Source organism: Suillus subaureus (assembly GCF_016647635.1).
Source record: "Suillus subaureus strain MN1 chromosome Unknown BJ212scaffold_21, whole genome shotgun sequence".
Classification (NCBI taxonomy): Eukaryota; Fungi; Basidiomycota; class Agaricomycetes; order Boletales; family Suillaceae; genus Suillus; species Suillus subaureus.
This window is the reverse complement of record NW_024538577.1, coordinates 173,531-200,523: the sequence shown is the minus strand read 5'-3', so window position 1 is coordinate 200,523 and position 26,993 is coordinate 173,531. Positions and strand designations below refer to the sequence as shown.

The following is a 26,993-nucleotide window of genomic DNA, read 5'->3' as shown; positions in this document are numbered from 1 at the left end:
CGAAAGGATAAACAGAGGGCTTTTAAAAATACTAGAACGTATTTTAGGATCTGTGGGCTGACTGGTCCGATGATCAAGCACTGTTCCTTGTGTCTAAGAATACGGGTATAAGTACAGCATCTTATCTCAGCCAAGTTATGGGATATCAAAATAGTGCTTACATACAGTAAATTGAAACAGCGTGTGAAATATCAATGAGGCAGGGTCGGGATATATAGACGCTTGCTATCCTGGTACTTAGTTCCTTACTACCTTCAAGATCGACGGCGAACCACCAACTTTTGACTCTCTCTTTCATTCTGGTTTTTTTTCTATTCATCCTGTCCGATAATGCGCTTTGTAGGCAATCCAAAGATTGTCCGTCAGATCCGTTGTTTATTGACAGCGATGTCCTCCAAGGTCCATGCGAAACGGTAAGTGTTTCATCAGCTGATACGTAGTAAAACTCGACGAGGGTGGATCATATGCCCTCGGTAACATCGAGTAACCATCCGTGTGGTTTTTTGTCCTCTAGACTGTCTAATGTTTCTTGTTACAGGCAAAATAGCTTCTGTGACACCCCCCGGATATCATTCATTCATTCGCCTGCACTTGATCTTCCGTATCTACCAACGGAAATATGGCTCATGATTTTGCGGGAAGCCACAACTATGAACTCAGACCCCCTCGACATTTCCCTTGGTCTGTCATTTCTGGAAACCCCATGCGAAGTCGCAGAATACCACGCCGCCATGGAGATCAAACGGGACCTGTCGCTTGTAAGCAAAGCGTGGAATAGATACATGCAGGAGTACATGTATGAGTTTGTTTGGATCAGTCGAGCTAGCCAAGCAAAAGCGCTCGCGCTCACCTTGCTCACACAATTTATAGAGGGCAAGCCTTCAAGCGGCCACTACATCCGCCGATTACACATGGAAACACCCGTCCTTATGCGGTGCGCCACGGATGACATCCGTACCATTCTCGATTACTCCCCACATCTCGTCATCTATTCCGATCATCACTCAGTAAGATGCACGCGGTATTCAGAATTCATCGATGTACGCTGTTCCCCGGAACAGATGGTTTCTGTTCTCGCGAGTTCGAATAGCAAACTCCGGAGACTTTCTCTCACCAACTACAGCGATGACCCCTTCCCAAAACATGTGTCGCCACTCCTCCGGCGCACTGCAGCTAACCTCGAATACCTAGAACTTTCGTCGTCCAGCATACCCCTCGTTTCTGGCCACCTCTTCGCGTCGAAATCTCCCATTGTTTCCCTTCCTGTACTTCAGTCCCTTAAGCTAACCCTCGATAACACAACATTCGCGGTACTTGCGGCATGGGACATGCCAAATCTGCGAAATGTGTCCGTAGTCTCTTCAGATTTTGGTTACGCGGGCCCCGGATTCGCTTATTTCTTTGCCGCGCATGGCAAAAAGCTACACCAGCTGGAGCTGGGACACTCTTCTTCGCTCGTCGTCGAGCACTACCTCTCGCTTCGTCCTCGCCCTGTGCAACAGATTCCACTAGCAGACTGGTGCCCCAACCTCAAAGAGTTCATCTGTTCTGCGGATGCAGAGTGGAACTGGCAGAACCCAGATTGGATAGCGCCACACGTCCTCCTTCCTGGGCATAAAAGCCTCGAATTCATTGGCATCCGAGATATTGATAAGCGCCTCATGGATGATGCATCTGCTTTCCCTGCAGACGTGGAAGATGAAGCGCCATTTTTCCCATTGGTGGAGCAAATCTCGTCGCTACTCTTCAACAATGCCTTCCCGTCTTTACGCTACATCCGTGACCTGAGCCGCGCATCCCATTCAATGCGGGGCGGACAACGTCCGGAGACGCGAATCTTGAAGTTTTGGGCCAAGATTCTTGCCCGTTGCGGTGAGCGGCAGGTCTGGCTGGAGGATTTCCGAGGCGTCAATATTACGTTGCGGGATCTGAAACGGGTAGGGCTTGACCGTGTGGGAGGTGCTGGCAGCCTCGTCTAGTCCTTTATTTCATCTGTTTCTGCATGCATACCTTCAACTTCCGCTGTGTCACTGTATACCTGCGTCACCGTCCGTCTATCACTGTATCAAACACTCGTACATGCATTCTTCATTCACCTCATAACCCACATACTACAAAATACCATAGCACTCGTTTCTTGGTTCTCTCCTTCAATTTTTCTATTCACTCTACATCCCTCTTGTCTCCGCGCTCCCAGCATCCACGCGCGTATACCTCGCTATCTTTGCTTTCCAATTCTTGGAGTTGGACACCTTTCCGTTGGACGATTTCTCATTTCCATTTTCTTGGTCGAGGGTCTTTGTTGACTGTAGCATATCATCGCATCACATCACATTATCATACGCTTATTTCCTCGTCGTTCGTTCTCTCTCGACTCATTTTACTCATTGGTTTTTGGAGGCATCTTTGTGGCATACGATACCATAGTAGGGTGGAAATGACAACTTTTTTTGGAGATTGCTGCGTGCTTGGACGATTTGAAATCAAATATTAATCACCCAGATCTGAGATCTGCATCTCCACAACACTTGTCCACTTCATCGTAATTACAGTGCTAGTAGTCTTACTAAACAATGGTAAGCGTACTCTACTCATATTCGTCATCCACTCATCGCCATCCAGGACGCTGACATCGAGCACTTGGTCCTCTCAGGCAAGCTCTTCGGCACAAACTCACGTTCCTCCTCCCCCGAACGCAGCCCCTCCCCGACCCTATCCTTCGCATCCGCGTCCTCAGAATCCTCCACCCACCAGCCTGATGTGGCACAACAAGAATCCATCGGGATGGGTCCTGGGCGTACGGGCGTAAAAGGCGTCATCCGCGATCAACACGAAGCAGCTACGCTACAAGCCGAGCGGCGTGCACGAGAGATGGAAGAAGTGCGCCGACGGATGGAGAGGGCTAATCTGGGTGGGAAAACATTTTTAGAGGAGGAGGCGGAGAAAGAGGCGTTGGATCCTGAGAAGGGGGAAAAGCGGATCGATGTTGATGTCCTGGGTCTTCCTAGGGCGGGGCGATTTGGCCATCTAAGGGAAGTTGGTCGTGGGGGGTTCGTGAGTGCTGTGGAGAGGGAGGATAGAGGTGTTTGGGTGGTTGTTCATCTGTATGAGTCGGTGAGCTTTTTTGTATATCGTGTTTGGGCGTGGGTTGGTTCTGAGGGGTTTTTGTTTTGTGGTTGTAGTCGTTGGATCGGTGTTATGCGCTTGATGAGATGCTGGCGCGACTTGCGCGGACGTACCCTGAGACGAAGTTTGTTCGTGCGAGGGCTGCTGCGCTTGGGTTTGCGTCGACTGCTTTGCCATCTTTGTCGTCTCGGGTGCGGTCCAAGTCGGATGGGATGCCTGGGCGATTTGTCGATGATGATGAAGAGGATCCATATGCTGATGGGGCTGGTGAGAAGCCTTATTACGATGATGATGACGATGAGGGAGAACAGGAAGAGGACGTCGACACTGACATGCTACCAACACTACTGGTCTATCGCGACGGTGAGCTCGTGCATAATTGGGTACGTGTAGACTGGGAAGCAGGGGAGGCGGGTGTTGAGGATTTACTCGCAAGGTAACTGATTTTGTTTCCTTATCTCGTTTCTCATTTTCAGAACCTCACATACTATATTGTTTGCAGACGAAACGTCATCTCGTCATTCAGGTCAACTGGCAATTGCGGCCTACCAGAAGATGACGGTGATGATCTGATATGGAGTGACGAAGACGATAAAGAACGATGACCTGCGAATCAGGGTTCTTACTGTTGAAGTTCCGCGCCCTTCAAAACATCGTACCTATCTTTGTATCTCCCGGCTTTGGTGGTCCAATTCCCTGGTATTAATATTGGGTGCATATAACCATTGTGGCCTGATACTTAGGACGTAAACTTGTTCTTGCATTCCATATACCCAGCAGTGCAGTCTGTTCCTCATGGTCAGGGCTCCACAACGGGACATCGTTGATTTTCATGGTCGCACATTGATGTGAATAATTATCTTGCAAGGACCTGATATGGGTGGTACTACGAGGATAGTATGTATAGTACCATTACCTGGTTTTTCTTTGTGCAATCTTTGTGCAATCATCTCTGAAATTTGATCCGTGCCGTGTGCACGTTGAATTCATAATCGTATGGCTATGTAACTATATATTAAATCTTTGGTCAACGCGCTAGCGTGGAATCCATGCGTACATCATGCTCCGAGCGGCCGAGCCTCGAGGCCGTTCTGAATCCCAGCATGCAATCGCATCCCTATGCAAACCCGTGTGAGAATCACCTATCAAATGAGTTCTAGTCTGCAGTAGGGTATGACATGGGTCGACCCATGTCATACCCACACCCAACCTGCGGGTACCAAAATGTTCAGAGGCCTACCCGCACGGGTCAGAGCATCGTGGGTGCGGGTCAACCTGCAGGTGGTACGGGTCACCGGTGGGTGAGTGGACATAGTTTGCGAAACTGGTATGTGCTGAGCAATGAAACAAAGTACGTACGAAACTTAGTTTGAGTCAAATAACATTCTCGTAACACTTTCCCTTCCCTAGGGCCTAGCCTTTGTCCTTTGCCATCTTCGTCTGCATGACTGATGTGACGGCACCAGGACCATTCATGAAAGGTGTGCTGTATCATGATCCGGCGCCACTTGAGCTTTGAAGGTTTGCGAAAGGTCATTTCCTCGTCCAAGAATTCCCGCTCTAAACGAGTGAGGACATCGTTCTCGTCACCAAATTCAAGGATAAGGATATGCTCGATCTCCATTTTCGATACTGTTGGGATCATCTTGGCTACCTTGACTTTTTTCGCTTCAGTTGGAGAAAAAAAGGGATATGAATGTCCAAGCACGTTAATTAAGTTCAACTCAGCTACCAAGATATGATAATAGCACCTTCGCAATGAGGTTGACGAGGGAAATATCGTGAACGACAGGCACGTTCCCAGCAGTTTGGACCACGGAAATTTGAACTCGAGATAGTCGCGGCTGCCGTCAGCTTTCAAGCAACGTCGTAAGGATATCGTGAAGTGATCATATGCAGCGGAATTCCACTAGCAGCTGAAGGGCCAGTGAATTTGTGACTGAAATTGAATGAAGAGGGGGACATACATATCATCTCGTCGTCAGGTTTGTCCCAAACATCAACATCAGCTTTTGTTCGTTCCATTGATAGTGAATGACTTTCCGCAGACGAAATAATGCGGCCTTATCATACACCGGACTTTGAAAAACAATTTCCAAATTACCCAATAAGATATTCTATGCGAAACCATAGGTCAACGGAATATCACGGATATCATATATCAGGATCAAGCGCTGCAAACGAGACAGATATGGAAGTAATCGATGAAGAAGCTAATGGCCAGATGACATTCCGTAGGATTTAGAAACTTCGTCTTCAGATTTCCAAACCTAATTAGCTTGTGCCAACAACCCGATGAGTCATTTTACGATGTTTTCACACTCCGCCTGGCCACCCATTCCGATTTCAAACTTTCATCTGAACGAGGGTTCTACTCTTCTTCCTCTTCTAGCTCCCAACGTAGTCCGCGACACCCCCCGACTCTGGCATTGCTCGAATCAACGGAACTCATAACGGCAAGGTGAGATGATCGAATGTCAAACTAACCATTTATTAAGTGAACAATGCACTAAAGGTGAGTCGGGCCCGACGAAAAACTAACCATTTACCAGCTGGTGAACAGTGCAATAAGGGTTGGACTCGGGCCTGATGAAAACATAGCTCTAGTTTCAAGCCTGTCTTTAGTCAAGACCCCGATTTTCGCCATTCTACCTTGACCTTGAAGCTGAGAAACAGATATTCGGAGGGCATTGAATGTTTACGATCTGTCGGCTGATCTCAACATTAAGATTTGCTTATATATCGTAAGGCATGAGCTTTATGATTGCTCTGTCACCGGAGACATGTCACGAGGAGTAAGGATTGTTCGCCACTGTATCACAGACCCAGCATCAAGGATATAGTAAAAACTATCGACGTCAAAGTCCATTGTGGTGATGAATGCCCTGTTATTGAATGCACGGTAGAGTGTCTGCTATGGAATAGCAATGGATGGGCTCGGTAGCAGGTCACTTCGCATGAGATAGGTGTGATGTGGACGTCTGCGTTCGGTGCGTCTTTGTTGGGCTTCATCAGCGCCTGCTCCCAACACAGCAGCTTGCTGGTGTAATTCCTCGTCGGTGTATGCTGCATCCTCCAAGATATCGTGCTGGATTTGTAATTCGTCCATGTGTGTAGTTGTTCGTCTCGTGTGTCAAACAAGTCACGGCTCGATGCACCGTTTTTCCAATCTTCAGACTTAGCCGCGACTCCGCCGATAACGTTTAGGAAGAAATCTGTGGCTTCAAATCCTACGGAACGTCAACAATGTGCTCTCATTGGGTGGCTTTCCGTAGTGTTTAGAATCCTAGAATTGCATTCACCAGAAAATTAGAAATGACCGACCGTCCCGTTTGTCCCGCCCGTACCGACCGACCCTAATTTGACTATTTGGAACACCTCGGAATTCCTCCAACATCTCGTAATTTATTTTTCAGGATTTGGGCTGTCCAATCCGCTGATGAGCGGGCAGCACAACCTCGCGAATGATATATCCTTGAGGCCTGTTGCTTACGAGGCAAACGTGATCATGATCTCTGGCATCACGTTAGGGATACCTGTGAGACGATCAGCAGCACAGTTCGGTGTGATCAAGGTTTATCGATCAGGATAGACTCCAGAGAGAACGGGCAGACGGGACGAAGAACTTTCGAACTTTCAGGTTCCTTCGCATATTTGATTCAAACCTTAAAGGTCGGAGTGTCGTCTCGCGCCTCGTCGCAATCTAGAAATGCTTTTCGAACCGTAGACCAATTGTATCTAGATTCTAATGTGCAGTATTGAGGTGTCAAAAGGCATGTGAACGACGGTTAGAACATGTGTTGAACACCATTTCAACGAATCTGGAAGAGCGGCTCACCTCACCTTCTATATATCAATTTGGAACTGGGTGTTTTTGACATATGGATTTGTAAAACACTGATGTTTGACGGCGGCATGTCGGTACGAGGATAGGTTTAGATTTAGAATGGCGTTACAACAGCTGCGGAAAGTCGTCCATTGCTACAGTTGCTGTACTGGTGGGAACCAAGCTGACTCGACAAGAATACATCCATAGGTAAGTCAACCACGACGACTATGATACCTATGCGATGCGCAGCCCATCCAAATCCACAGATGAATATTCTGAGTGGCACAAACACAGAAGGTAAGGTTGGAAATTGAAAATTTCTCGAGGGGACTTTCGCGCACTGGACGCCAGTTGTCCGTTTATGGTATGTTGCCAACATAAAGAGCGGTACCGCTGTCCCTGTGGCGAGCGCTAGTGTCAGGTTCAAAGATTTGGCGCATCATAAAGTGTCAAAGCCTGTGCCTATAAAAAAGCAAGGATTCGAAAGTATACGAGGGATCCGTGATGTGCAAGAGCGGTAGTATCGAATGGATGCAGATATCGCACAGTAAGATTATGTCAGCGGATATCGCTGGTGTGAGTGGTCCTAAAAAGGCGATATGTGGGATAGTACTAGCTTGTTTAGGGAGGGAACCCCCTTACAGATCTAAAGTTTATTGGTGGGCAGAACCTTTGTTGAATTTCAAACGGTAACAAAATGATACCCGGCATCACGGCACACCCTTCCTAAAATGTGAAATTATATTATTTTTTGCCTACATCCAGTCCATCGATAACGTTAATGATGAATCACGGTCAACGTAGCACTGCCACAGATTTAAGTCTTCTACCCGTGGGTACCCAATTTTTGCAGAACCTCGTACCTGTACCCGTACGAGTGAATCAAACACAGGTACACGTGACCGACCCACGATTCACCACGGATGCTGCCCGGGCGGATGGCCGGGCAGACATCACCCGTGCCACACCTTATCTGCAAGGAACGACTGCGGCGTGGTCTTCCTTCTCTTTTGGTATGACTCGAGCAGACTAGATAAGTTCCTCATTCAAGTTGCTCTCGAATTCCGATTTCCAAACTCGAACAACGGACTACTATGCCTGCAGGGTACTTACCTCTCCCTCAGACGAGCCCTCAAGGTATAAATCAGATTTATCATCCAAAAAAATGTATTTCTGCTCACAATATTCCATAAAATAGACGACGACAACCACTCATCCCACGGTGACGACGCGTCCGCCTGCGGGACTGCCGTGGACAGTGAACTCCGTTCAGTCGCTGCCGAGCAGGACGCACATGCTGGCGTCAAGAAAGTCGAGGCCGCCCAGCGTGTATATGGGCGTTACTCCCGTTGGTGTCTCTTCGTCGGGTGCGTCTTGTCACCGCCGTGGAAACGACTTTCAAGTTGCACCTCGTACAGCACGAGTATCGTCGACTAATACTAATAAACTGCCATTGATAGCATTGGACTTGCGTCATATATATACTCCCTTGATGCATCGACAACTTACGCATACCTTACATTCGCTACTTCATATTTTGGCGAGCATAGCCTTATCAGTTCAATCACTGTCGTACAGTCCCTCATTAGTAATTTCCACTTATCGTCGCCCCAACGGTGGTTATTTACTAGACATTTACAGTTGCTGTTGGTAAACCCGTGATCGCTAAAATCGCGGATGTCTCTTCCCGAGGCACCGCCTATGTCGGCGTTTGTGAGTGCGGACTGTTTTTTCAAGCGCTTGTTTGACGCTGAGCTTCTAGTGATTTTTTACGTTCTCGGTATGTTGTTTGCATGGAACTCACCGCAATTGATATCATAGTCTGCTACTGCTAGGCTATATCGTGATAGCTTCTGCCCCCAATGTCACTAGGATAATTGGGGGCATTGTACTGTACGCTGTGTACGTATCAATTCTTGTGTTCTTGTTCTATTTTTACTCATCTTTCTAGTGGATACACGTGAGCAAGGGCCGATGATACCACTATTCCGGGGATTAATCTACTTGGCCCAGCGGATTGCAACTACTCACACAGATTATCATTGCTGACATCACCACGCTCGCATGGCGTGGGCTTGTTGTCTCCCTTGTCTCTGCACCATTCCTTGTCAATGCATTTATTGGCTCAAACATATCCACTGCAGTCATCCATTCTATCGGCTGGCGATGGGGTTGTAAGTCTTGGACATTATTTCACTTTGTCATCGTCTCAATTGTATGATGTGATGCATAGATGGCATGTTTGCCATCCTTGTCCCTATTTCCCTTGCGCCCCTCATTATCACTCTTCTGTGGGCGGAACGTAAGGCCAAAATGCTTGCTCTTCTCGACTCCCCCAAACCACGCAGTCGCAGAGGCTCAAGTCAACCAAACCTCCCACGTGGATCCATGATAGTTAGCTTCCTTCGCTCCGCTGAACAGCTTGACCTAGTCGGACTCACCCTCCTCGGGTGCGCGGTTTCACTGACCTTACTTCCATTGACAATGAGTCGGACTGTGAACGGAAGCTGGAAGAATGGTCCGTGGTCAACTTTTTTTTTCGGTAAGAGATTGACCAGTGTGCACGAAATCCAGGCTCGACCATTGCAATGTTTGTCATGGGAGTTGCACTCCTTGTCGTGTTCGCAGTCTGGGATCTACGTTATGCTAGTAGACCCGTGATCGCTCCGCGGTTTATCAGGAATAGAAGCGTTGTCTGTGCAGCGTTCATCGGCTTTTTCGACTTCGTAAGTATTCAGAGGCGAAGTCATTTATTGGTGAAACTGATTGTTCGATGTCATAGATGTCATACTTCCTCACCTATACGTATCTGTATTCGTTCGTCCTAGTAGTAAAACCTTGGTACATTTCACATTCTACTTGTGAGAGTACGCGTTAACCTATCATCTCAAGGTCACTCGTGAACGCGACGTACTTCATTCAAGTGCAATCCGTTGCACTGACATTCTTTGGCATTCTTGCGGGTCTCAGCATGCGTTTTCTCCATCGGTACAAGGTATATCACTCAACCATTCAATACCACAGTCCAGCTCAACCTTGCGCGGTAGTATGTACTCATCATCGGACTCGTAGTTCGTCTAGCGTAAGTCTTTAACCATTCCAACCAAAATCCCCGACCTACGCATTCATATCAGGGGTGTGGCAATGATGATCCATTCGCGCGGTGGCAACGCCTCGGATGCTGAGCTTGTATGGACCCAGATCCTTCAAGGTTTCGGCGGAGGTTTTGCCGCTGTTTCTTCACAAGTAGGGGCACAAGCATCCGTGCATCACGCAGATGTGGCGATCATCACCGCGGTTGTGCTCTTATTGACTGAAATCGGCGGTGCTGTTGGGAACGCATGTGGTATGTCCACTCTCCCATACATATCTAGGGTCGTTGATTGAATGGGAATGGGACTATAGCCGGCGCGATTTGGTCGAACACGATGCCAGATAACCTGGAGAAGTATCTGCCATGGTTGACAGATGAGAAGCGTGCAGAGCTGTTCGGGAGTATAACATTAGCAGCGTCCTATCCGCTTGGTGACCCTGTGCGCGAGGGCGTCATCAACGGTGCGTTCGAAATAGCTGTGTCATGCACATATGCTCACTGATTATGTTTCAGCGTATGACGACACGATGAAGATCATGGTGACCTTAGCCACTGTACTGAGCGTGATACCCATTTTGCTTGCCTTTGCAATGCCGAACTGGTACCTAGGAGACGGGCAAAATGCAATTGATGCTGCTGATCTTACTGGGAGATCAGTGCTCGAAGATGACAGTGAGGATGAGGATGAACCGTAGTCTTGGTCTTGTTGAACAAGACATCCTACTCTGTACCTTTCTTTTAATCCCGTTTATTGTCATTGTAGGCTTGCCTAATGTTGACAGTACGTATTGTATTATGCGGCGTTGCTATGTTCTTATCATATATCGTGACAAGCCTGTTCCCTAGAAAACGAGACTGCTTAACAGATCCAGAATGCTTTAGCTACGCCATTAAATAGATGATACGAGTATAAGGCATATGATTATACAAATCGGTTACCATAGAGTGATCGTGTTTGAAATTTGAACTCCGGCATCGTCGTGATCAAGGAAAAGAGAAACATAGGAATACTCATCAACACCTCACTCCAAAATCCAAGAAGAGGTATTCAAGAGGAAGAGGTGGTAGGGTCGGGCACAATCGAGAAGCTGTGCATGCGAGACTCAGTGTAATCGGTAATCGAAGGGCAAACTTCAACTTACGCTTCGCTCCTCCATTCCTTCCCCTCCTTCGCCTTCTCCTCGCGTTCGGTAGTTCGATTGACCCATCCGCCTGGATGTCCTCCTTGAATCATTGAAGCGCGCCGATTATGGACAACCTTGAAATGAGACTTGCTCTCCGATGTCTTGATCGATGTAGATTCGTCCTTTTTGTGTTTGAACAGCTGACACCATGGTTAGCGGGATAATTCGGAAGATCGGTCAATGCCCACATCTTGTAACACCTGACGGCGACTCAATTCCTCCTTTGTCTTTGTTTCCTCCATGCGATCCCTCACGGTGACGAGCTGTCCGTCAAGATATTCCAGACCAGTCCTGATTGCCTGTGCAACCGCCTTCTGGATATGCTTCTTTACTACAGTTGTCGCAAGAGGTTTGACAGTCTTGTAGAGTATATCGTGCTTCGAATCGCGAATGCTAAACTTCAGCGAATCTACCTTGACGTGCACATCCTTGACTTTGAAAACGGAGCTGCGATCTCTGTCGGCAGAAACGAGATAGATAGTGACTGTCATGCCTTGTCCACCGAGGACAACGTCTGCTATGCCAGAGTCCCTCATTTTTGGGAACCCGGTCTTCTTGCGGAAATAGAGGGCGACGTCTCGCATATCCGCCTGGATCTGTGCGAGTGTGATTGTGAACTCGTGATGCCGTTGATCTTGAATGGCGTCATACGGGCTAAACTTAAAAAAGTTATATGCCTCCATAGATATAACGTTGGGGAACAGGTTGCGTCCTTGAAGCGTCAGGTTCTCAACGACAAGGTCGAGCGTATCGTCGGTGTATTCGACGCGCGGAATGGGCAAATATCCAACCTCGGAGTGCCAACCTCATTAGCCTCTTGCCCCAGCAACTGGACAATGACGTACCTGTTTCACCATCGTAGGCAAAATGACATTTCTGATATCGCTCCAGAGATCGGTCTTAAACTTCAAGCTACCTTCACTATCAAATAGTAGGTCATGCGTCAACCGAGCCCAGTCTTCGCCAAAGCGTTTGTTTAAGGGATCTTCTCCCATCGCCGAGAACCATTTGCCAATGGCATCGAAGAGGCTGTCGAAATGCTCTTTATACTTTTGGTCCCAGAAATGACGACCTGACTCGAGAATGTTGTTACCCTCGCGATTGCAATCATCTTCCAGCACAAAGCCCGCCTCAAGTAAAACCTACATCGCCGTGAGTATGTTATATCGTGTCCATAAAAGGCACTTACCTTGCGAATATACGTATTCAAACGATGAAACCAGTTCCTAAACTCGTCGTCGCGACGAGCATCATCGATGAGAGCATTGGAAGCGTCAAAGATATCATTCATGCTGCGACTGTTGGCGAAGCGCTCGAGCAGTGTACGAAGCTCAGACATGGCACTATTAAGTGCTCTATCCTTCGCGAGGATTAGGTAGAGTCGAAACATTTACACCAATACAAACACACCTGGGTGATGACACTGCCGCGTTCTTTGCCGTGACCAGCAGCAGTTTGCCCGTAGGATGCATATCGCTCGACTTCGTCGAGGAGCCATCTGATGGCATCTTGGTAATCGTCATGCTTTTGGCACTCAATTATAACCTTCTTGCCACGATAAATGAATTGATCACGGCGCTCCACAGGGAAGTATTCCTCGGCCAGGAACTTGCGTCCTCGCTCGATGTGCTCGGAGGCTCGATCTCGCTGTTGCTGGGGGATGCGTTCGGATATACCACCCTGTAACAAAAATATCAGAAATGGCGACTCAAATAAGGAAAATATCAGCATACTGCATAATTGCGAATGCGTTCCTTAAGCCCCCGTTTTTTCCCCTCAGTTTCTGAAGATGAAGTGTCAGGTCCAACGCCTTCCACGCTCCTTGAGAAGTGAATAAGCACACGACCTGGATCAGACAGAAAGAACTACACACCCCTGCTGACGAGTCTGGTCTGCTTTCTCTTGAACAGTACCCTGAGCCTGAGATGCTTTGTCTTTCACATTATCCTTGACGTCATCAACAGCAGCACGGCCCTCGCCAACTATTTGCTTCACAGATTTCTGCGAGCCATCTCCTGTGGTTACCGTGGCATCATCAGTGTGGGGGTGATGCTCAACGACCGTGTCCGTTCCGGGAACTTTCGCGTTCAGAACTGGTGTTTCACCAGGGCCAGCTTTGCGCCCATCCTTGGTAACGAACTCATCTTGGGGAGCAGCCTCGTCGACACGGGAAAGCTCTTCCTCGCCGGGACGCAAGCTCTCAGCGACTTTGGATGCTCCTTTAGCAAGTATGTCTCGTCCAATGACCGAGAAGTCGGAAAGTAACTTGCGAACTTCGGAATTGGTGAGAATAAGGGAAAGAATAGTGCGGAGATGGCGAACGGCTAGCAAAACATTGCATTGAGTACTTTGCAATAGGATAATGAGCGGATACGCACCAGTGTGGCGGTCTTCGTCAAATTTGGCACGATCGACGGGTGCGACTGCGTCTGGGTCCATCTTTACGCTGTCAAGAGAAATATCGCGAGTATTCCAGATAAAATTCTGGAAAAGTTCGTCGGCATTTTTCTCAGTGACTATGAGACGTGCAGTTTCGATGATTTCACGAGCATCTTGAACAAGTTTTCGCCCGTCTGGAGACAGCTTGTTTTCATCCACCGGTGATGTCTTCAGCAAATACTGCAGCGTCTCGTCTATTTGATGATTGTCTGGCATACGCCCTCGGCGGAATGCTTCAATCACGCCGTAGAAGTTGATCTGGTCCACGAAGCGATTGAGCAAATGTTGTTACAACTATTTCAATAAAAGGCTCACCTTTCTGGAGACATCAGCCTCCTCGGCAGCCTTGTCCGTTGGTGCGACAACAGAGCCTGCCTTGGGGTGTTCTGAAATGTCTTTTGTTGCTGGCGGGAGAGACATGGTAAGGTGGAGAAGGTTTGTTCTGTTCCCGCTTGTGTTTTCAACTGGCTTTTGAATGACCGCAATGCGACGTCAGACCAACTAATGACATCACTTTTCCCCAACAGAATTGCCTATTTTGGACTCCGATATACCTTTTTAAGGACGCCGCAATGCGCTGCGGAGGTATCTCCATTATCTCTTCTCCCCTTGAGGCTATCGTTTTATTTCAAGGTATTACTTTTCGGAGGAGCGTTTGCTGTATCGATAGAATTGTTTAGGTAAATTCACCATGAATATAAAAACACCAAAGCGCACAGCCTAAATCGTGCGAGAAGGCACAAAAACACGGAAGGGTGGGGATCATAGCAACTTGGCTGTATAATATTAGCATCACTATTTAAAAACATCGAATACAACGTGCTGGATCCAAAATTTGGCGGGAATGTGCAAAAGCAGCGCTAGTAGTATAGAACAAGGTAGTGGTAGTGCGAGCGTTGGATGGACGGAGGTGGCAGCAGGTGAACACAGCAGAGCATTCTGCAGTCAGGTGGCAGTGCAGGGTGCTGACAAAGATGCCGGCGATGAGAATTGTGAACTTGGCAAAACTCCCGAGTTCTGCCAACAACATTGCCGCAACGTGGCGCAGCATCAACAGGACAGCAGGACGGTTCTTCTCCTCTGTTAAGAGCAGTGCTGGCCAGTCCAATGGTTACCTGACTCTTTATGAAGATCGTTTTGCCATAGCTCAAACACATTTCAATTCGAAAGCACCAATCACGACTTCCGCTCACACCCGGGCCTGCTACATCTTTATTGGCACAATCTTTTTCCAAGTAGTCTACGCGCCCAGTTGCACCGAGATACACTTTTCTGACGGGGAATATTCGCCGTTACGAAGTCCGAGGTACCGTCACCATTTTCCACACTGGCGACAAATATTAGACAGGGCTATGCTAGCGGTAGCCCTTTCCCATTTGCTTATCCACCCTTCATATCTCCTGGAACCAGCTCCCCTTCTTACTTCTATCTGAGACAAAGCAACGGACAAGTGGCCAGCAGCGATTTACAGAATCTCGTCGCCCAGACTAGTACGTAGGACCCAGATACAGCAGGTGAATGGTGGACTGGACGGATCCCGGTGTCATCTCGAAATACAGTAGTATTTTAGAACAAACTAATTTCATATGCCTTGGTTTGTACATGTGGGTATTCTTACTTTTCATGTTCAAGAGCTCCTACTCGTGACAATGACCTGTAGGTGGGAGTACGCAAGATCATGGCAAGTTGAACTTGCTTTGATTTGCAGACGCATACAGCCTCGATGGCCTCTGGTGAGTAGCAGCTTGCATGCTTGTGCATTGTCACAGAAGTGCTAATCTTGTCAGCTGCCGTACATCACTGGTCGTATTCTTCTTCTGACGTCCATAATTATGGTGTGCGTATCTTATTAATTAACTATCGCAACAGAGTCTCACGAACATTAGTTGCTGACTCAGTTCCCCGACCTCCCAGAACGCGGATTGTCACAGTGAATCCTTCGTTAAATTTTAATCAGCTAAACGCGTGCTCAGGTTCATCATGACAGGCGCTTTTTTAGCATTTGCTGTGAGTGTGCTACAACGTATCGCCGATTCATCGTCTCAATTGGTATCACAGTTTGCAGAAAATGCATCCATCGGTTGTTCTTATTTAAACCTAATGTTACGGCCGTAAGTTTCAGTGGCAATTTCGATCGTCGAAGTCCTTCCTCAACATGCACAGATTCGTAATCTGGAGGGGGTTCAAATGTATCCGTATATTTCTGGTATTAGCCACGATTGGCCACTGGATTATCCTGTTACGGGGTCAGTTATCCGAAGCAATACTATAATTTGATCCTCAATATCGCCATCGCAGTAATACTTGCCTTCCCCGTCGTGAAAGTGAACGGTAGCTGTGACCTCATGGTTATTGACCATACTGATGTGACCACTATATTTGTCTACAGTACGTCCCAGAGACAGTGTTCCATTCTATCCCTGACGCCTTGCACAGCGATGGGTTACGATATACTGGCGTTTGCTTTGACTATAATCGGCCTTCGAAATACGCCATAGTCTAGTGCAACATGGACAATATTGCGCAATCAGGGGATAATATATGTCTTGATCGCCTGCTTGGCAAATATCATACCATCGGTGCGTGCTACTGAAGAGAACCCAAGATCCATCTGATTCCGTATCTCCTGCAAAGGTCGTGGCCTCGTTGAATCTGAATCGTAAGTGGCCTTCTGCCATTTTAATATCGTTTTGAAATTTATAGCACACTAGCTGCCATGAACGTTGTATTTGCGACACCGGGTAAGCTGTTGCAGAAACCCTCCAATGACTATCTGATTATTGTTATGCCAGCATGTGTTGTCAGGTCTGTATCTACATATGTCATGACGCTCGCCATTCATTCAGCTACTTTACAGCACTATCGCATCGAGTCGAATAGTTGTTGCTTTCCTGGACGTACAGTCGAAGTACGAGTAACAAATCGATTTTTCAATCATATTCTCAACATTTCCAGCGCCCCCATGGAAGAGACAAATAATCGAGGTGTGCTACTTACCACCGTGCTAACACTGCCCACGTGAGTTCTTGCCTTGAATGTTATCTTCATTGATTGATGGACATGACACAGTGTGTCTGTTATGAATACCCAAAACTTTATATGATTTTTTGGGATAACATCGATCTGTCAGTTTCTGATCACAAACTTGGGGAAGGGCATTTGAGATTCCTTGATAAAGATACAGTGTGGTTTAAGGATATCCGGCTTCAAACGAAGACGAAGACGAAGACGTCCACGTGACTTACTGATGCGAAAAGCGTTACTCTTGCATCCGAGACACGCGGATGCATCCATTTCCATTTTACGATCTAACCTTGTACTCACACGCCACGATCCCCTTACCTTGACCGCTCATTTTCACCTTCACCACATGCTCTTATGCTCATTCTGGCTTAGTGGGCCGTCCGAAAACGTATATGTATAGCCCATGTACACCCATATCGATAGCGGAATCTCATACAGTGAATTCCCCGGTCAAAAGACTCAACGTCCTAACTTGAACGCTTCAACGAAAGTCTCTGTCTCTAACACTCTCCCTACTCGTCTTTACGACGATCTATATCCACGTCTCGTATCTATATCGCTTCGTTCACATTTCCTTCACTACCAGCCTTACATTTTGGAGCCCACCGCGAGGGATTTATTTTCGGACGATCCCTTGCACACCGAGTCTGATCCGTAAGGATTTTACGCCCTGACCACCCTCGGTCCCTTTTTCCCGTCACCGTCACCCCAATTCTTGTTCGGAATCTGTCAATAACTCTATAGGACTCTCATTATTCTGTCAAAACCATACCCATTCATACGCCACTCACTCAATTCCCCGTACTCTCTTTCTCTTTCCTACCCTGTGAGGTGCAACACCACTTCCTTCTGCTTCCGTTTTCACATCATCGTTCAGCCTAGCCATACCCGAGGACCCTTACCGTTTCGCGAGTATAGGTATCTCATATACAGTCCTTATCGACTGGCAGAACCTCATACGTCGATTTCCCGTCCCAACGCTCCTACGAAACTCATCGTCTCTAAAAGGTCTCGTCTTGTTATTATCGCGTTATCCAACTATACTTCCCGCAACTACGTCGTTTCGTTCACTTTCCCCTTTGAACTTTTACTAAGTCAGCCTTACACTCTACTACTTCTTTCTTCCTCCAATACCCCAGCCCGATTTCCATAGGCCTTCACCAGCACCGTCCCAAACTTCCAACGAGACTGCGAATTCATCTTCCCTTCCCACCGTTCAAATCACTCCTTCGAATTCTTCGGTCGCGGCGCCCACCTCGTAATCAACAATTCCCTCTTCCGCACCGTCTCATTCCCTTCCGTCCCATCCCACACTTCAGACTCATATTCCGACTTCGTCGACAACTACGCCAGCTATGTCGAACACGAACAAAGGGATATCGGCGAACCAGGGAACACGCTACACGATCCGCGACTTAGAGCGTGTTGTCATTAACACGGCTGACCCTGATGTACCTACGGAGACTGAACTCTTGCAGTACTACCGGCAGTTTCGTTCAATTGCATTCTGGCTCGTCGCGAATAATAAGATATCAACACGCGAGCGGGACCGCTGCTTCTGGAAAGGCCTCCCTCTGTTAGCATGACACGAAATCGACCGACGCCTCCAGATCAAAGAAGCCAACTACTCGCGTGAGGAGGCTACGGACTATGAAAAGGTGCTGGAAGCTGGATGTTTTGTGTTTTCGGATGATGCCTATGATCTAGATCTCCACTACCCCATCACTACACGTCTCCGTTCTATCCGTGAAGAACGCTCGACCAACGCCTCCCGAACCAAACCCTATCGTCCTCCACCAGACTCAGACGAGGAAGACGAAGTTCGACGGCCACGAGATGTATAACGTGAGGTTCAGACGAAGAAAGTAGCTTTTTCACCGGTTGTTCAGACCCCCATTAAATCCGTGATGGACGAAGTAGAAGACCTAGCAAGGAAGATGCATGGGTTGGATATAGGTGATGTCGCGTATTCTGGATGCTATATACGCCTGGTATACCTCGCACCAGCCACAGCTCAGGGCTGGGCACCCCCTAAATCACGTCAGCTCGTCATTACCGCCCCATCTCAGGCCCCATTGTCGTATCTTCCTCTCCCTCCCCTTCCTCCTTCATCTAACCATCGATCGAATCCCACGTGCTTCTTTTGCGGCGGTTCTCACGTTATGCGCACTTGCTCGACTGCGGTGGAATATCTTCGGGCTGGACGAATCGTCCGGGACAGGCAGTATTTCGTATATCCAGACCAATCATGCATACGACGAATTGGTATTGAGACGCTAAAACAGGCTATTGACGCCAGATACGCTACTGCGGTGTCCTCGTCCAACTCTATCCCTGTAGACAACTCTCGGCATAATTCTGCACCACTGTCGTCCTCCAACATCCCTTCTACTACTTTGATTTCAGGATCATATTTCGAAGTCCTGTCCATCACCCGTTCCAAGTCGAAAGCTGCCAATTCGGAGCAAGCGAGTATGACTCTCTTGCCTGAAACCCATCCCGAATCTAAGAAAGCTCCACCTTCCTTCGCCTCCGAGTCCAAAGTTGCCAACCACGATCGCACCAAACGCACCTTCCATAACGTCCTCGACCTGATCATTCCGAATGTGACTGTATCGGACCTCCTTGCGGTCAGTCCCGAGCTGCGAAAAGAGGTTGTGGAGCACTGTAGGACATAGCGAGTACCCACCCCCGCAGCAGCTCTTTCTACAGATATTGTTGCGACGCCTGCCAAAAACGAAACGCCTGTTCAGTTAAACCTCCTCGACGGAGGATCCGAAATAGTGATTATACGGGAAGACATTTGGAGGAAGATTCAGGCTCCCATAAATATTACTATCCATGAACGCAGACTGCAAATGGCGGATCGCAAGAAATGGTAGGATACCTAGAAATGTTGGAGATCGACGTTGCAGGAGTAAAGACTGCGTACGTCGTGCCTGACGCACCTGTATATTAAAAAATGACGTAGTGCCCTGGCCGAGTACACTGCCATTTGACACAAGTAACTGGCTATCTCGTTCAGTACTGAGTCTTCTATTCACACTGCACAACATCTACTCACCTACATTAATGAATTCTCATGCAGTGCACACTAAGTGAACCTGGAAAATATGACCATCACACTCTACTGCCATCGGTGAGCTCTCACTACAGCCAAAGCTGCGCGAGCCTCCATTTCGTTATTGACATGTCACTGCAGTGTTCAGCAAAGTTATCGCAGAATACATAGATCCAATCCTCAAACCTACGCCACTTGAATATCGCAATACAAGAACTTGCAGGTCCAAGGTCTCGCAATCCCCCACCTTACGACTCGCCGTAGGCCAGTATAAAGAACCTGTAAATCATGTCTTTGGTGCATCTTGACTTGATGCCTGTGCTTTCCAAGGTTTGAAAGGATGATGACGACAAGACCGAGCGGGTGCATGTCAAAGAGTAATCTTACTCGACGGCGTGCGCATTAGGTCTGCTGACGATCAAGACTCGCACAATGGATTATACATGGGATCCACTACTATTTATTTATTTTGATTCCAACTTCTGTCCTTTGCAAAGATGTACTCTATGTAGGACAATACAATCTAGTCTAAAGGACTGTGTCCCTGTTGCATCCCTGGGTGCATGAATGCCCTGCTGTGAGGCATACCCCCAGCAGTCTGCCATTCCTGCTGGCTGTTTTAGACATGCCACCCATGTTGACAAGATGTCATTATATATGCGTGCATTTGTGAGTAGGTCACAACATTGTTGGATGTGTACTTGGTTGCATATATGATAGTGAGCAGGTACAGGAGTCAGTAGGTGTGTAAACAAGATTTCATATAGATGGTTAGATGAACATTGAATATATCTAACAATATATATGAAATCTTGTTTATAGAGTGTGATGATCATATTGCACATTTATGTGGTGCAGGATTGCAACAAGAATGGACACGGGAAACTAATTGGTGAATGAGAAAATCTGAAACCGGTTGGGCCGGGGAGTTGGCCGAGAAACTGAGAGGAAGTGAGGAGTAAAGCGCTGGAAGCAGAGCCGGCACCCTTGAAAATTAGAATTTGGATAAAACGTGTCTCGAAAGGTGGGGGCTGCTCTATCAGGAGCGGATTTGAGACACGAGAAGGGAGAAATTTAGTTGCGTCTGGTGTACAGGTAGATCTTGGGAATCGACGAGATGAGGAGATGATATGGCAGTAAGCTATGTGCCTTCAAATAAGTTACATGATGATGTGTTGGAGAAACTGCTCGACAGTGATATTTATGCGGCAATCTATGTAGGATAGATAGCTTTCAGCCAAATTCGAGGACCGGGAAGTATCAGGTGAACTATCGCCATTGGATGGGAGGGGATATATTCCGGAAGCTGTGGAGACATGAGTCGGACGCATGTACACAGTGCTGTGGAGGAAGGCGGTTATGACTGGCAGGGGTCATTCTTGCTGGAACGGAGGCGAACCACCTCGTGTCTTGGGCGTCTATGTAAATGAGTTGGGTTAGTGTGGTGAAGTAGCATAAAAACGCACAATGCACGCACCTCTGCAGCTTAGAGAAGACACCTACAACCCCTCGATCGTGCCCAACACGATCAACCTCCAGAAATGTCACAGCTCATTCAAAGCACCACACCCCTTCGAACTTTTGAAGATCACGAGGGGACCGTAAGAGCAGTTGCAGTTTTCCCCGATAAGCGACGAATGATTACAGGCTCGGACGACAAGACACTTCGGCTTTGGGACTTGAAGACAGGCGTTGTGTTGAAGAAGATGGAAGGGCATTGCAGTATGGTGCGGGCATTGGTGGTTTCACGAGATGGTCAAATAATAGCAAGCGGTGACGAAAATGGAGAAATCATTCCCTGGCACGGTGAAACTGGTGAAACTCTCACCCAACCCATCAAAACCTCCAGTGGAATCCAGTCAGTGGATTTTTCTCCGGATGGTACGGTGCTGGCTACCGGTGGACGGGACAAGACGGTGAAGTTTTGGTGTACTAAAACGTGGCAGACGCAAGGAGAACCAATCGAGTGTGGTTCTGTGATCTCATGCGTTCGGTATTCGCCTTCTGGCGAACTTCTTGCCATTGCAACACACAGCAATATCCAAATCTATAATCCAGCCACCAGGGAGCGTGTCGCATCTTTCAAGGGTCACGTATTCTCCAACTGGTCACTCGCGTGGACACCCAATGGTACACGCCTTCTTTCAGGAGGTGATGATCCTAACATACGAGAGTGGGATACAACAACCTGGCAGCAGGTCGGTGACCCCTGGAAAGGCCACACTAGCTATATCGACGCCATTGCCATTCATCCTGCTGGCACCCTTGTTGCTTCCGCATCTAGTAGGGACAGGCGTATCCGTCTCTGGCGGCTCTCAGATCAACGAAACATCGACAGCTTCACGCACTCATCCTTGCCGCAATCTGTCACTTTCTCTGCGGATGGCAAGCACATCCTCATCGGAGGCGAAGATAATAATACCTCAGAGTGGGCAGCACCCAATTCAAAGGCGAGTTTCCATCCTTGACTCTCGTAACGCAATTCGAGCATCTTTCGTGCAGATCCTGGCTATCACGACAGCCCGCGATGCATGCATCGCTGGGGACTTGTCTATCGCCGAAGAGTTACTCACCCAAAGGATCCACACCGACGCAAACGACTATACTTCACATGCCCATCGCTCATTCGTCATGGCCCGAAAACACGCCTGGGACCGAGCACTTGATGATGCAATCATGGTGAGTTATACCGACCCTACTATGGCCCTTCTACTAAAGGCTTACTTTCATTCATGACATAGTCCATCAGAATTCGGCCCTCATTGACAGGCTACATCTCCAAAGGCATCGCCCTCTGCGGGAAAGGCCAAGTCCGGGACGCGAGGGCAGCATTCGACGTCGCATCCATGTTCACCAACCAAAATTTAGAGGCCAACCATTTTCTTCTCTTGATCAAGGTACATTAAATCGGACTCACATATTCTCTGCTTCATTGCGTGTTTCAGGTCATTGCCCTCTTCAGCGCAAATCGGCATGAGGAAGCAATGTTACTCATCCAAGAGCTGGCTGCCGCTTGGCCGAATACCGATCCTCTCGCGCGTCGTGTCGTGGAAGTAAGTGTCATGCAGTTACGCTTGGTCGTTAACGCTGACATTTGCAACTCGCGCATTAGACATCTCTACGCGTTCAGCTCGGAATCAAAGCTTCGGATAGCGCACGTCACGACGAAGCTGCTGATCACTTCACTGCTGCTGTTAACTCTACCGCTTTCTCATCGAAATACATTCATGTGATATACGAGGACTTGACCGTGGTGCGTCACGATGATGCATACATAATGCTTTTCATAACTGAGTGCTTTGTCCAGCTCTTCGGCTGGGATCTCGAGTCTTTGTGTCTCACTACACACCAGAAACGATGCCAGGCATTCCTTTCGGCAGGTAAGCCCGACAAAGCCCTCGAAGCACACAAATACATGATGGACGCCATCGACGAATCTGCGAAGCCTAGCTGTCTTGATTGGTCCGACGGCAAATTTTCAGTGACGTCGCCCGAAGCTACCATACTCACCCGCATTTCACTCAGAATTCAAGGAACAATGTAGTGCATTCGCTGAGCAGCATGACCGTATTCTTGGCGTATGCACTCCCTTCTCCAACTGTCTCACTACTGATCGTTATGCAGGCAGAGATCCCGGGGCAAGAGCAAGATGGCTATGATGCAGAACCTAATTTTTTCCACGAAATGCATCGAGTGCGTGCAACAGCGTATCTTCCTCTCTTTCTCACATCGTTCATTACAGCATTCTCAAATCCCCCGACCACAACCTCAACAACGCTCTGGGCTTCTCAAAAGAGTGAGGCTCGCTATGACGAGCAGCCCTCATCCTCACTCCCTCCACCTCCACCTGTGCCACCTACCCCACCACCGGTCGCTGCGGCGACCACCTTCAGAACCCACCTACGGCATCTGTTCACCCGACCACCTCATCATACAACGCCACCCGTCGCCGATGTTCCATTCGCAAAGGGTAAAGAGGTGCGACGGGTTGATTTTTGTAAATGTGTCTTGTGTCTGATGCGTAACCTGCAGCGTAATGCTGCTGCGGATGCTCCTGGCAAAGACCCGGACATCGTACTTTATGAAAATCAAGATCTCGATACTACTCAGCCAGACCCCAATGCACAACAGCAACAATCAGTAGTAGTGCAGATAGACACTGGGGAACATGGACGCGGATGGTCATGTTGCTGCTGCTAGAGTAATTGGTGGATGTCCTCGGATATTACAGTTTTATCGTTGATCTTGTTATGATATCTACATTGCATTGAAGTAGTACATTCTTTGCGAGTCGCTTGGATGCAGTTTGTTGGAAGAGTCAAACTTGACATTGCGTCTACTATCATGCTGCAAATATGCGGTGTCTACGACTTTGACGAGTCTTACTCTGAGCTGCAGTTCTCAAACATGTATGACACTAGGAGGAGGCCTAAGATGAATGCTTACATGAGGTGCCCGCAGGGCATTGTATGGTGCAGGAACTCGTCTCAACACCAAGTTCAGACTGCCAAAGTGGCTGAGATTAAGGTTTTTGCTTACGGTAAGCAAAGTGCCTCTTGACTAACAGTATCATAAGTGCCGTAATGCGTATCAGAATATCTCTGGCCAAGCCGAGAATAAATTGATACACCCTATTGTTCGGCCGGGAGTGACCCTTCTATGTCAGAAGGACTGTTGGCCTCCCTGAAGGTCTGGCGGCCACTGGAAGTCTCACGATATTATCTTTTTCCTTGTCCCTGCTCTGTTCTGAGACATCTAGTTCACACACTGTCACGAGCAACTTCCCCTACTAGACTAGTCCTCACAATTTGTGTTCTCACTGGCGTACTAGGTTCTCATGTGTATCACAACTTGCGCCCACCAACGGACCCGGTCGCCGGACTCTCCATCGTTTTGCCATAGTTTAAACACGTCTCAATTCAGAAACACCAATCACGTCTTCTGCCCACACCTGCTGCATCTTACTGGCACAATCTTTTTCCAAGTAGTCTACGCGCCCGGTTGCACCGTCTTAGATACTTTTCTGACTGGGAATATTCGCCATTACGAAGTCCGAGGTACCGTCACCATTCTCCACACTGCCGAGGTTGCCCCATAGATATCAGACAGGGTTATGCTAGCGGTAGCCCTTTCCCTTTTGCTTATTCTCCCTTCATATCTTCTGGAACCAGCTACCCTTCTCGTTTCTCGCCGAGATAAAGCAACGGACAAGTGGCCAGCGGCGACTTACAGTACCTCATTTCCCAGACTACGTAGGACCCAGACACGGCAGGTGAATGGTGAACTGGACGGATCCCGGTGTCATCTCGAAATGCAGCAGTATTGTAGAACACACTAATTTCATATGCCTTGGTTTGTACATGTGGGTATCCTTACTTTTCATGTTCAAGAGCTTCCTACTCATGACAATGACCTGTAGGTGGGAGTACGCAAGATCATGGCAAGTTGAACTTGCTTTGATTTGCAGACGCATGCAGCCTCGATGGCCTCTGGTGAGTAGCAGCTTGTACTAGTATGCTCGTGCATTGTCACAGAAGTGCCAATCTTGTCAGCTGCCGTACATCTCCGGTCGCATTCTTCTTCTGATGTCCATGGTTATGATGTGCGTATCTTATTAATTAACTATCGCAACAGAGTCTCACGAACATTAGTTGCTGGCTCAGCTCCCCGACTTCCCAGAACGCGGATTGCCACAGTGAATCCTTCGTTAAATTTTAATCAGCTAAACGCATGCTCAGGCTCATCATGGCAGGCGCTTTTTTGGCCTTTGCTGTGAGTGTGTGCTATATGTGTCGCCTATTCATCGTCTCAATCGGTGTCACAGTTTGCAGGAAATGCATCCATTGGTTGTTCTTCCTTGAACTTAATGTTACGGCCGTAAGTTTCAGTAGCAATTTCGATCGTCGAAGTCCTTCCTCAACATGCACAGATTCTTAATCTGGAGAGCATTCAAATGTATCCGTATATTTCTGGTATTAGCCACGGTTGGCCACTGGATCATCCTGCTGCGGGGTCAGTTGTCTGAAGCAATACTATAATTTGATCCTTGACAGCGCCATCACAGTAATGATCTCCTTCTCCGTCATGAAAGTGAACGGTAGCTGTGGCTTCATGGTCGTTGATCATACTGATATGATCGCTATGTTTGTCTACAGTACGTCCCAGAGACGGTGTTCCATTCTATCCCTGACGCCTTGCACAGCGATGGGTTATGATATACTGGCGTTTGCTTTGACTATAATCGGCCTTCGAAATACGCCATCGTCTAATGCAATGTGGAGAACATTGCGCAAACAGGGGATAACATATGTCTTGGTCACCTGCTTGGCAAATATCATACCATCGGTGCGTGCTACTGAAGAGAATTCAAGATCCATCTGATTCCGCGTCTCCTGCAAAGGTTGTGGCTTCGTTGAATCTGAATCGTAGGTGGCCTTCCGCCATGTTGATATCATCTTGAAATTTATGGCACACTAGCTTCCATGAATGTTGTATTTGCGATGCCAGGTAAGTTGTTGCGGAAGCCCTCCAACCACTATCTGATCATTGTTTGTCAGCATCTGCCGTCAGGTTTGGATCTACGTGTTATCGCGCTCGTCGTTTATTCAGCTACTTTACAGTACTATCGCATCGAGTCGAATAGTTGTTGCTTTCCTGGACGTACAGTCGAGGTACGAGCGACAGAATGATTTTTCAACCATATTCTCAACATTTCCAGTACCTCTACGGAAGAGACAAGTAGTCGAGATGTGCCACTTACTACCATGCTGACACTGCCCAGGTGAGTTCTTGCTTTGAATCTTAACTTCATTGAATGATGGACATGGCACATAGTTCATCCTATATGGATGCCCATGACTTTGTATGATGTTTGGGACAAAATCGATCCGTCAGTTTCCGGTGACTAACTTCGGGAAGTGCACTTGAGATTCCTCAACAATATTCAAGTACAGCCGTCACAGAGCTTGCCACACAGACCAGGTTTGGGGATAGTGAGGAAACCGCATCAGTAGTGATATGGACTTCACCTCTTTCTCATGCGCTAGACTCCCTTTTTATTTATTTATATTCAGCGATATTATTGAGATACTGAGTTCGCGAAAGAGTTTTTTGCTTGCTTGGAGACGGCCTTCTCACGAACTACTGACATCTGTGAGCATATCCTCCATCAACAGGATGCGAGTGTGGGTACGGCAAGCAGCTTGCATCTGGAGTACCGCATGGTTCCCCTGTGGC

The 26,993-nt window shown here is 47.9% G+C and overlaps 10 protein-coding genes across 10 annotated transcripts; 7 read left to right on the top strand and 3 right to left on the bottom strand.

The window, feature by feature from the left end:
- Window positions 1–227: 227 nt before the first annotated feature.
- On the top strand, window positions 228–2,457 carry BJ212DRAFT_1362747 (uncharacterized protein). The gene is made up of 2 exons (XM_041335960.1): window positions 228–413; window positions 539–2,457. The coding sequence occupies exons 1-2, from the start codon at window positions 331–333 to the stop codon at window positions 1,977–1,979; spliced, it is 1,524 nt and encodes a 507-aa protein (XP_041191756.1). The 5' UTR covers window positions 228–330; the 3' UTR covers window positions 1,980–2,457.
- On the top strand, window positions 2,277–4,094 carry BJ212DRAFT_362920 (thioredoxin-like protein). Its single transcript, XM_041343013.1, has 4 exons — window positions 2,277–2,576; window positions 2,623–3,114; window positions 3,183–3,562; window positions 3,629–4,094. The coding sequence occupies exons 1-4, from the start codon at window positions 2,574–2,576 to the stop codon at window positions 3,729–3,731; spliced, it is 978 nt and encodes a 325-aa protein (XP_041191755.1). The 5' UTR covers window positions 2,277–2,573; the 3' UTR covers window positions 3,732–4,094.
- A 67-nt stretch (window positions 4,095–4,161) lies between these two features.
- BJ212DRAFT_1300612 (uncharacterized protein) lies at window positions 4,162–4,771 on the bottom strand (the record flags this gene model as incomplete). Its single annotated transcript, XM_041333011.1, has 3 exons — window positions 4,162–4,243; window positions 4,367–4,460; window positions 4,486–4,771. 3 exons carry the CDS (start codon window positions 4,769–4,771, stop codon window positions 4,162–4,164), a joined length of 462 nt encoding a protein of 153 aa, XP_041191754.1.
- A 2,951-nt stretch (window positions 4,772–7,722) lies between these two features.
- Window positions 7,723–10,906, top strand: BJ212DRAFT_1362729 (MFS general substrate transporter). Its single transcript, XM_041335959.1, has 16 exons — window positions 7,723–8,092; window positions 8,154–8,322; window positions 8,416–8,543; window positions 8,597–8,668; window positions 8,718–8,735; window positions 8,791–8,857; window positions 8,907–8,915; window positions 8,969–9,129; window positions 9,189–9,473; window positions 9,530–9,681; window positions 9,738–9,796; window positions 9,848–9,950; window positions 10,003–10,037; window positions 10,090–10,301; window positions 10,361–10,510; window positions 10,563–10,906. The coding sequence occupies exons 1-16, from the start codon at window positions 8,050–8,052 to the stop codon at window positions 10,742–10,744; spliced, it is 1,845 nt and encodes a 614-aa protein (XP_041191753.1). The 5' UTR covers window positions 7,723–8,049; the 3' UTR covers window positions 10,745–10,906.
- A 191-nt stretch (window positions 10,907–11,097) lies between these two features.
- BJ212DRAFT_1482028 (uncharacterized protein) lies at window positions 11,098–14,092 on the bottom strand (the record flags this gene model as incomplete). The annotated part of the gene is made up of 10 exons (XM_041340351.1): window positions 11,098–11,137; window positions 11,192–11,373; window positions 11,422–12,024; window positions 12,079–12,375; window positions 12,423–12,593; window positions 12,644–12,913; window positions 12,967–13,054; window positions 13,107–13,557; window positions 13,612–13,930; window positions 13,988–14,092. 10 exons carry the CDS (start codon window positions 14,090–14,092, stop codon window positions 11,098–11,100), a joined length of 2,526 nt encoding a protein of 841 aa, XP_041191752.1.
- Window positions 14,093–15,190: 1,098 nt separating this feature from the next.
- On the top strand, window positions 15,191–15,450 carry BJ212DRAFT_1274353 (uncharacterized protein; the record flags this gene model as incomplete). The annotated part of the gene is made up of 2 exons (XM_041331150.1): window positions 15,191–15,276; window positions 15,333–15,450. The coding sequence occupies 2 exons, from the start codon at window positions 15,191–15,193 to the stop codon at window positions 15,448–15,450; spliced, it is 204 nt and encodes a 67-aa protein (XP_041191751.1).
- Window positions 15,225–16,964, top strand: BJ212DRAFT_362566 (uncharacterized protein). Its single transcript, XM_041343012.1, has 13 exons — window positions 15,225–15,276; window positions 15,587–15,679; window positions 15,731–15,783; window positions 15,836–15,918; window positions 15,971–15,996; window positions 16,171–16,251; window positions 16,307–16,331; window positions 16,384–16,413; window positions 16,465–16,477; window positions 16,530–16,580; window positions 16,628–16,690; window positions 16,742–16,797; window positions 16,851–16,964. The coding sequence occupies exons 2-12, from the start codon at window positions 15,653–15,655 to the stop codon at window positions 16,773–16,775; spliced, it is 486 nt and encodes a 161-aa protein (XP_041191750.1). The 5' UTR covers window positions 15,225–15,276; window positions 15,587–15,652; the 3' UTR covers window positions 16,776–16,797; window positions 16,851–16,964.
- Window positions 16,965–19,170: 2,206 nt separating this feature from the next.
- On the top strand, window positions 19,171–19,578 carry BJ212DRAFT_1300607 (uncharacterized protein; the record flags this gene model as incomplete). The annotated part of the gene is made up of 2 exons (XM_041333010.1): window positions 19,171–19,363; window positions 19,409–19,578. 2 exons carry the CDS (start codon window positions 19,171–19,173, stop codon window positions 19,576–19,578), a joined length of 363 nt encoding a protein of 120 aa, XP_041191749.1.
- Window positions 19,579–23,268: 3,690 nt separating this feature from the next.
- On the bottom strand, window positions 23,269–23,857 carry BJ212DRAFT_1362651 (uncharacterized protein). The gene is made up of 4 exons (XM_041335958.1): window positions 23,790–23,857; window positions 23,498–23,735; window positions 23,365–23,472; window positions 23,269–23,342 (listed from the first exon to the last, which is right to left on the bottom strand). The coding sequence occupies exons 2-4, from the start codon at window positions 23,581–23,583 to the stop codon at window positions 23,279–23,281; spliced, it is 258 nt and encodes an 85-aa protein (XP_041191748.1). The 5' UTR covers window positions 23,584–23,735; window positions 23,790–23,857; the 3' UTR covers window positions 23,269–23,278.
- Window positions 23,858–24,846: 989 nt separating this feature from the next.
- On the top strand, window positions 24,847–26,872 carry BJ212DRAFT_362011 (uncharacterized protein). The gene is made up of 16 exons (XM_041343011.1): window positions 24,847–25,119; window positions 25,177–25,249; window positions 25,310–25,359; window positions 25,409–25,452; window positions 25,510–25,529; window positions 25,582–25,634; window positions 25,687–25,769; window positions 25,822–25,911; window positions 25,960–26,102; window positions 26,158–26,182; window positions 26,235–26,264; window positions 26,315–26,327; window positions 26,378–26,428; window positions 26,476–26,538; window positions 26,592–26,646; window positions 26,711–26,872. Exons 1-15 carry the CDS (start codon window positions 25,034–25,036, stop codon window positions 26,623–26,625), a joined length of 858 nt encoding a protein of 285 aa, XP_041191747.1. The 5' UTR covers window positions 24,847–25,033; the 3' UTR covers window positions 26,626–26,646; window positions 26,711–26,872.
- The last annotated feature ends 121 nt before the right edge of the window (window positions 26,873–26,993 follow it).

What these genes read in the sequence shown, in the direction of transcription:
- BJ212DRAFT_1362729 (XM_041335959.1), top strand. Translation starts at nt 8,050, where the DNA reads ATGCCTGCAGGGTACTTACCTCTCCCTCAGACGAGCCCTCAAG. An exon ending in GAACGGAAGCTGGAAGAATG is followed by an intron (nt 9,474 to 9,529) that starts GTCCGTGGTCAA and finishes CACGAAATCCAG; the next exon opens with GCTCGACCATTGCAATGTTT. An exon ending in GTTTTCTCCATCGGTACAAG is followed by an intron (nt 9,951 to 10,002) that starts GTATATCACTCA and finishes CTTGCGCGGTAG; the next exon opens with TATGTACTCATCATCGGACT.
- BJ212DRAFT_362566 (XM_041343012.1), top strand. Translation starts at nt 15,653, where the DNA reads ATGACAGGCGCTTTTTTAGCATTTGCT. An exon ending in GCGCTTTTTTAGCATTTGCT is followed by an intron (nt 15,680 to 15,730) that starts GTGAGTGTGCTA and finishes TTGGTATCACAG; the next exon opens with TTTGCAGAAAATGCATCCAT. An exon ending in CTGGATTATCCTGTTACGGG is followed by an intron (nt 15,919 to 15,970) that starts GTCAGTTATCCG and finishes TCGCCATCGCAG; the next exon opens with TAATACTTGCCTTCCCCGTC.
- BJ212DRAFT_362011 (XM_041343011.1), top strand. Translation starts at nt 25,034, where the DNA reads ATGGTGAACTGGACGGATCCCGGTGTCATCTCGAAATGCAGCAGTATT. An exon ending in ATATGCCTTGGTTTGTACAT is followed by an intron (nt 25,120 to 25,176) that starts GTGGGTATCCTT and finishes AATGACCTGTAG; the next exon opens with GTGGGAGTACGCAAGATCAT. An exon ending in TTGAACTTAATGTTACGGCC is followed by an intron (nt 25,635 to 25,686) that starts GTAAGTTTCAGT and finishes CAACATGCACAG; the next exon opens with ATTCTTAATCTGGAGAGCAT.
- BJ212DRAFT_1362747 (XM_041335960.1), top strand. Translation starts at nt 331, where the DNA reads ATGCGCTTTGTAGGCAATCCAAAGATTGTCCGTCAGATCCGTTGTTTA. An exon ending in TCCAAGGTCCATGCGAAACG is followed by an intron (nt 414 to 538) that starts GTAAGTGTTTCA and finishes TTCTTGTTACAG; the next exon opens with GCAAAATAGCTTCTGTGACA.
- BJ212DRAFT_362920 (XM_041343013.1), top strand. An exon ending in TTGTTCATCTGTATGAGTCG is followed by an intron (nt 3,115 to 3,182) that starts GTGAGCTTTTTT and finishes TTGTGGTTGTAG; the next exon opens with TCGTTGGATCGGTGTTATGC. An exon ending in GTTGAGGATTTACTCGCAAG is followed by an intron (nt 3,563 to 3,628) that starts GTAACTGATTTT and finishes TATTGTTTGCAG; the next exon opens with ACGAAACGTCATCTCGTCAT.
- BJ212DRAFT_1362651 (XM_041335958.1), bottom strand. Translation starts at nt 23,583, where the DNA reads ATGAGGGCTGCTCGTCATAGCGAGCCTCACTCTTTTGAGAAGCCCAGA. An exon ending in TCGGGGGATTTGAGAATGCT is followed by an intron (nt 23,473 to 23,497) that starts GTAATGAACGAT and finishes TGAGAAAGAGAG; the next exon opens with GAAGATACGCTGTTGCACGC.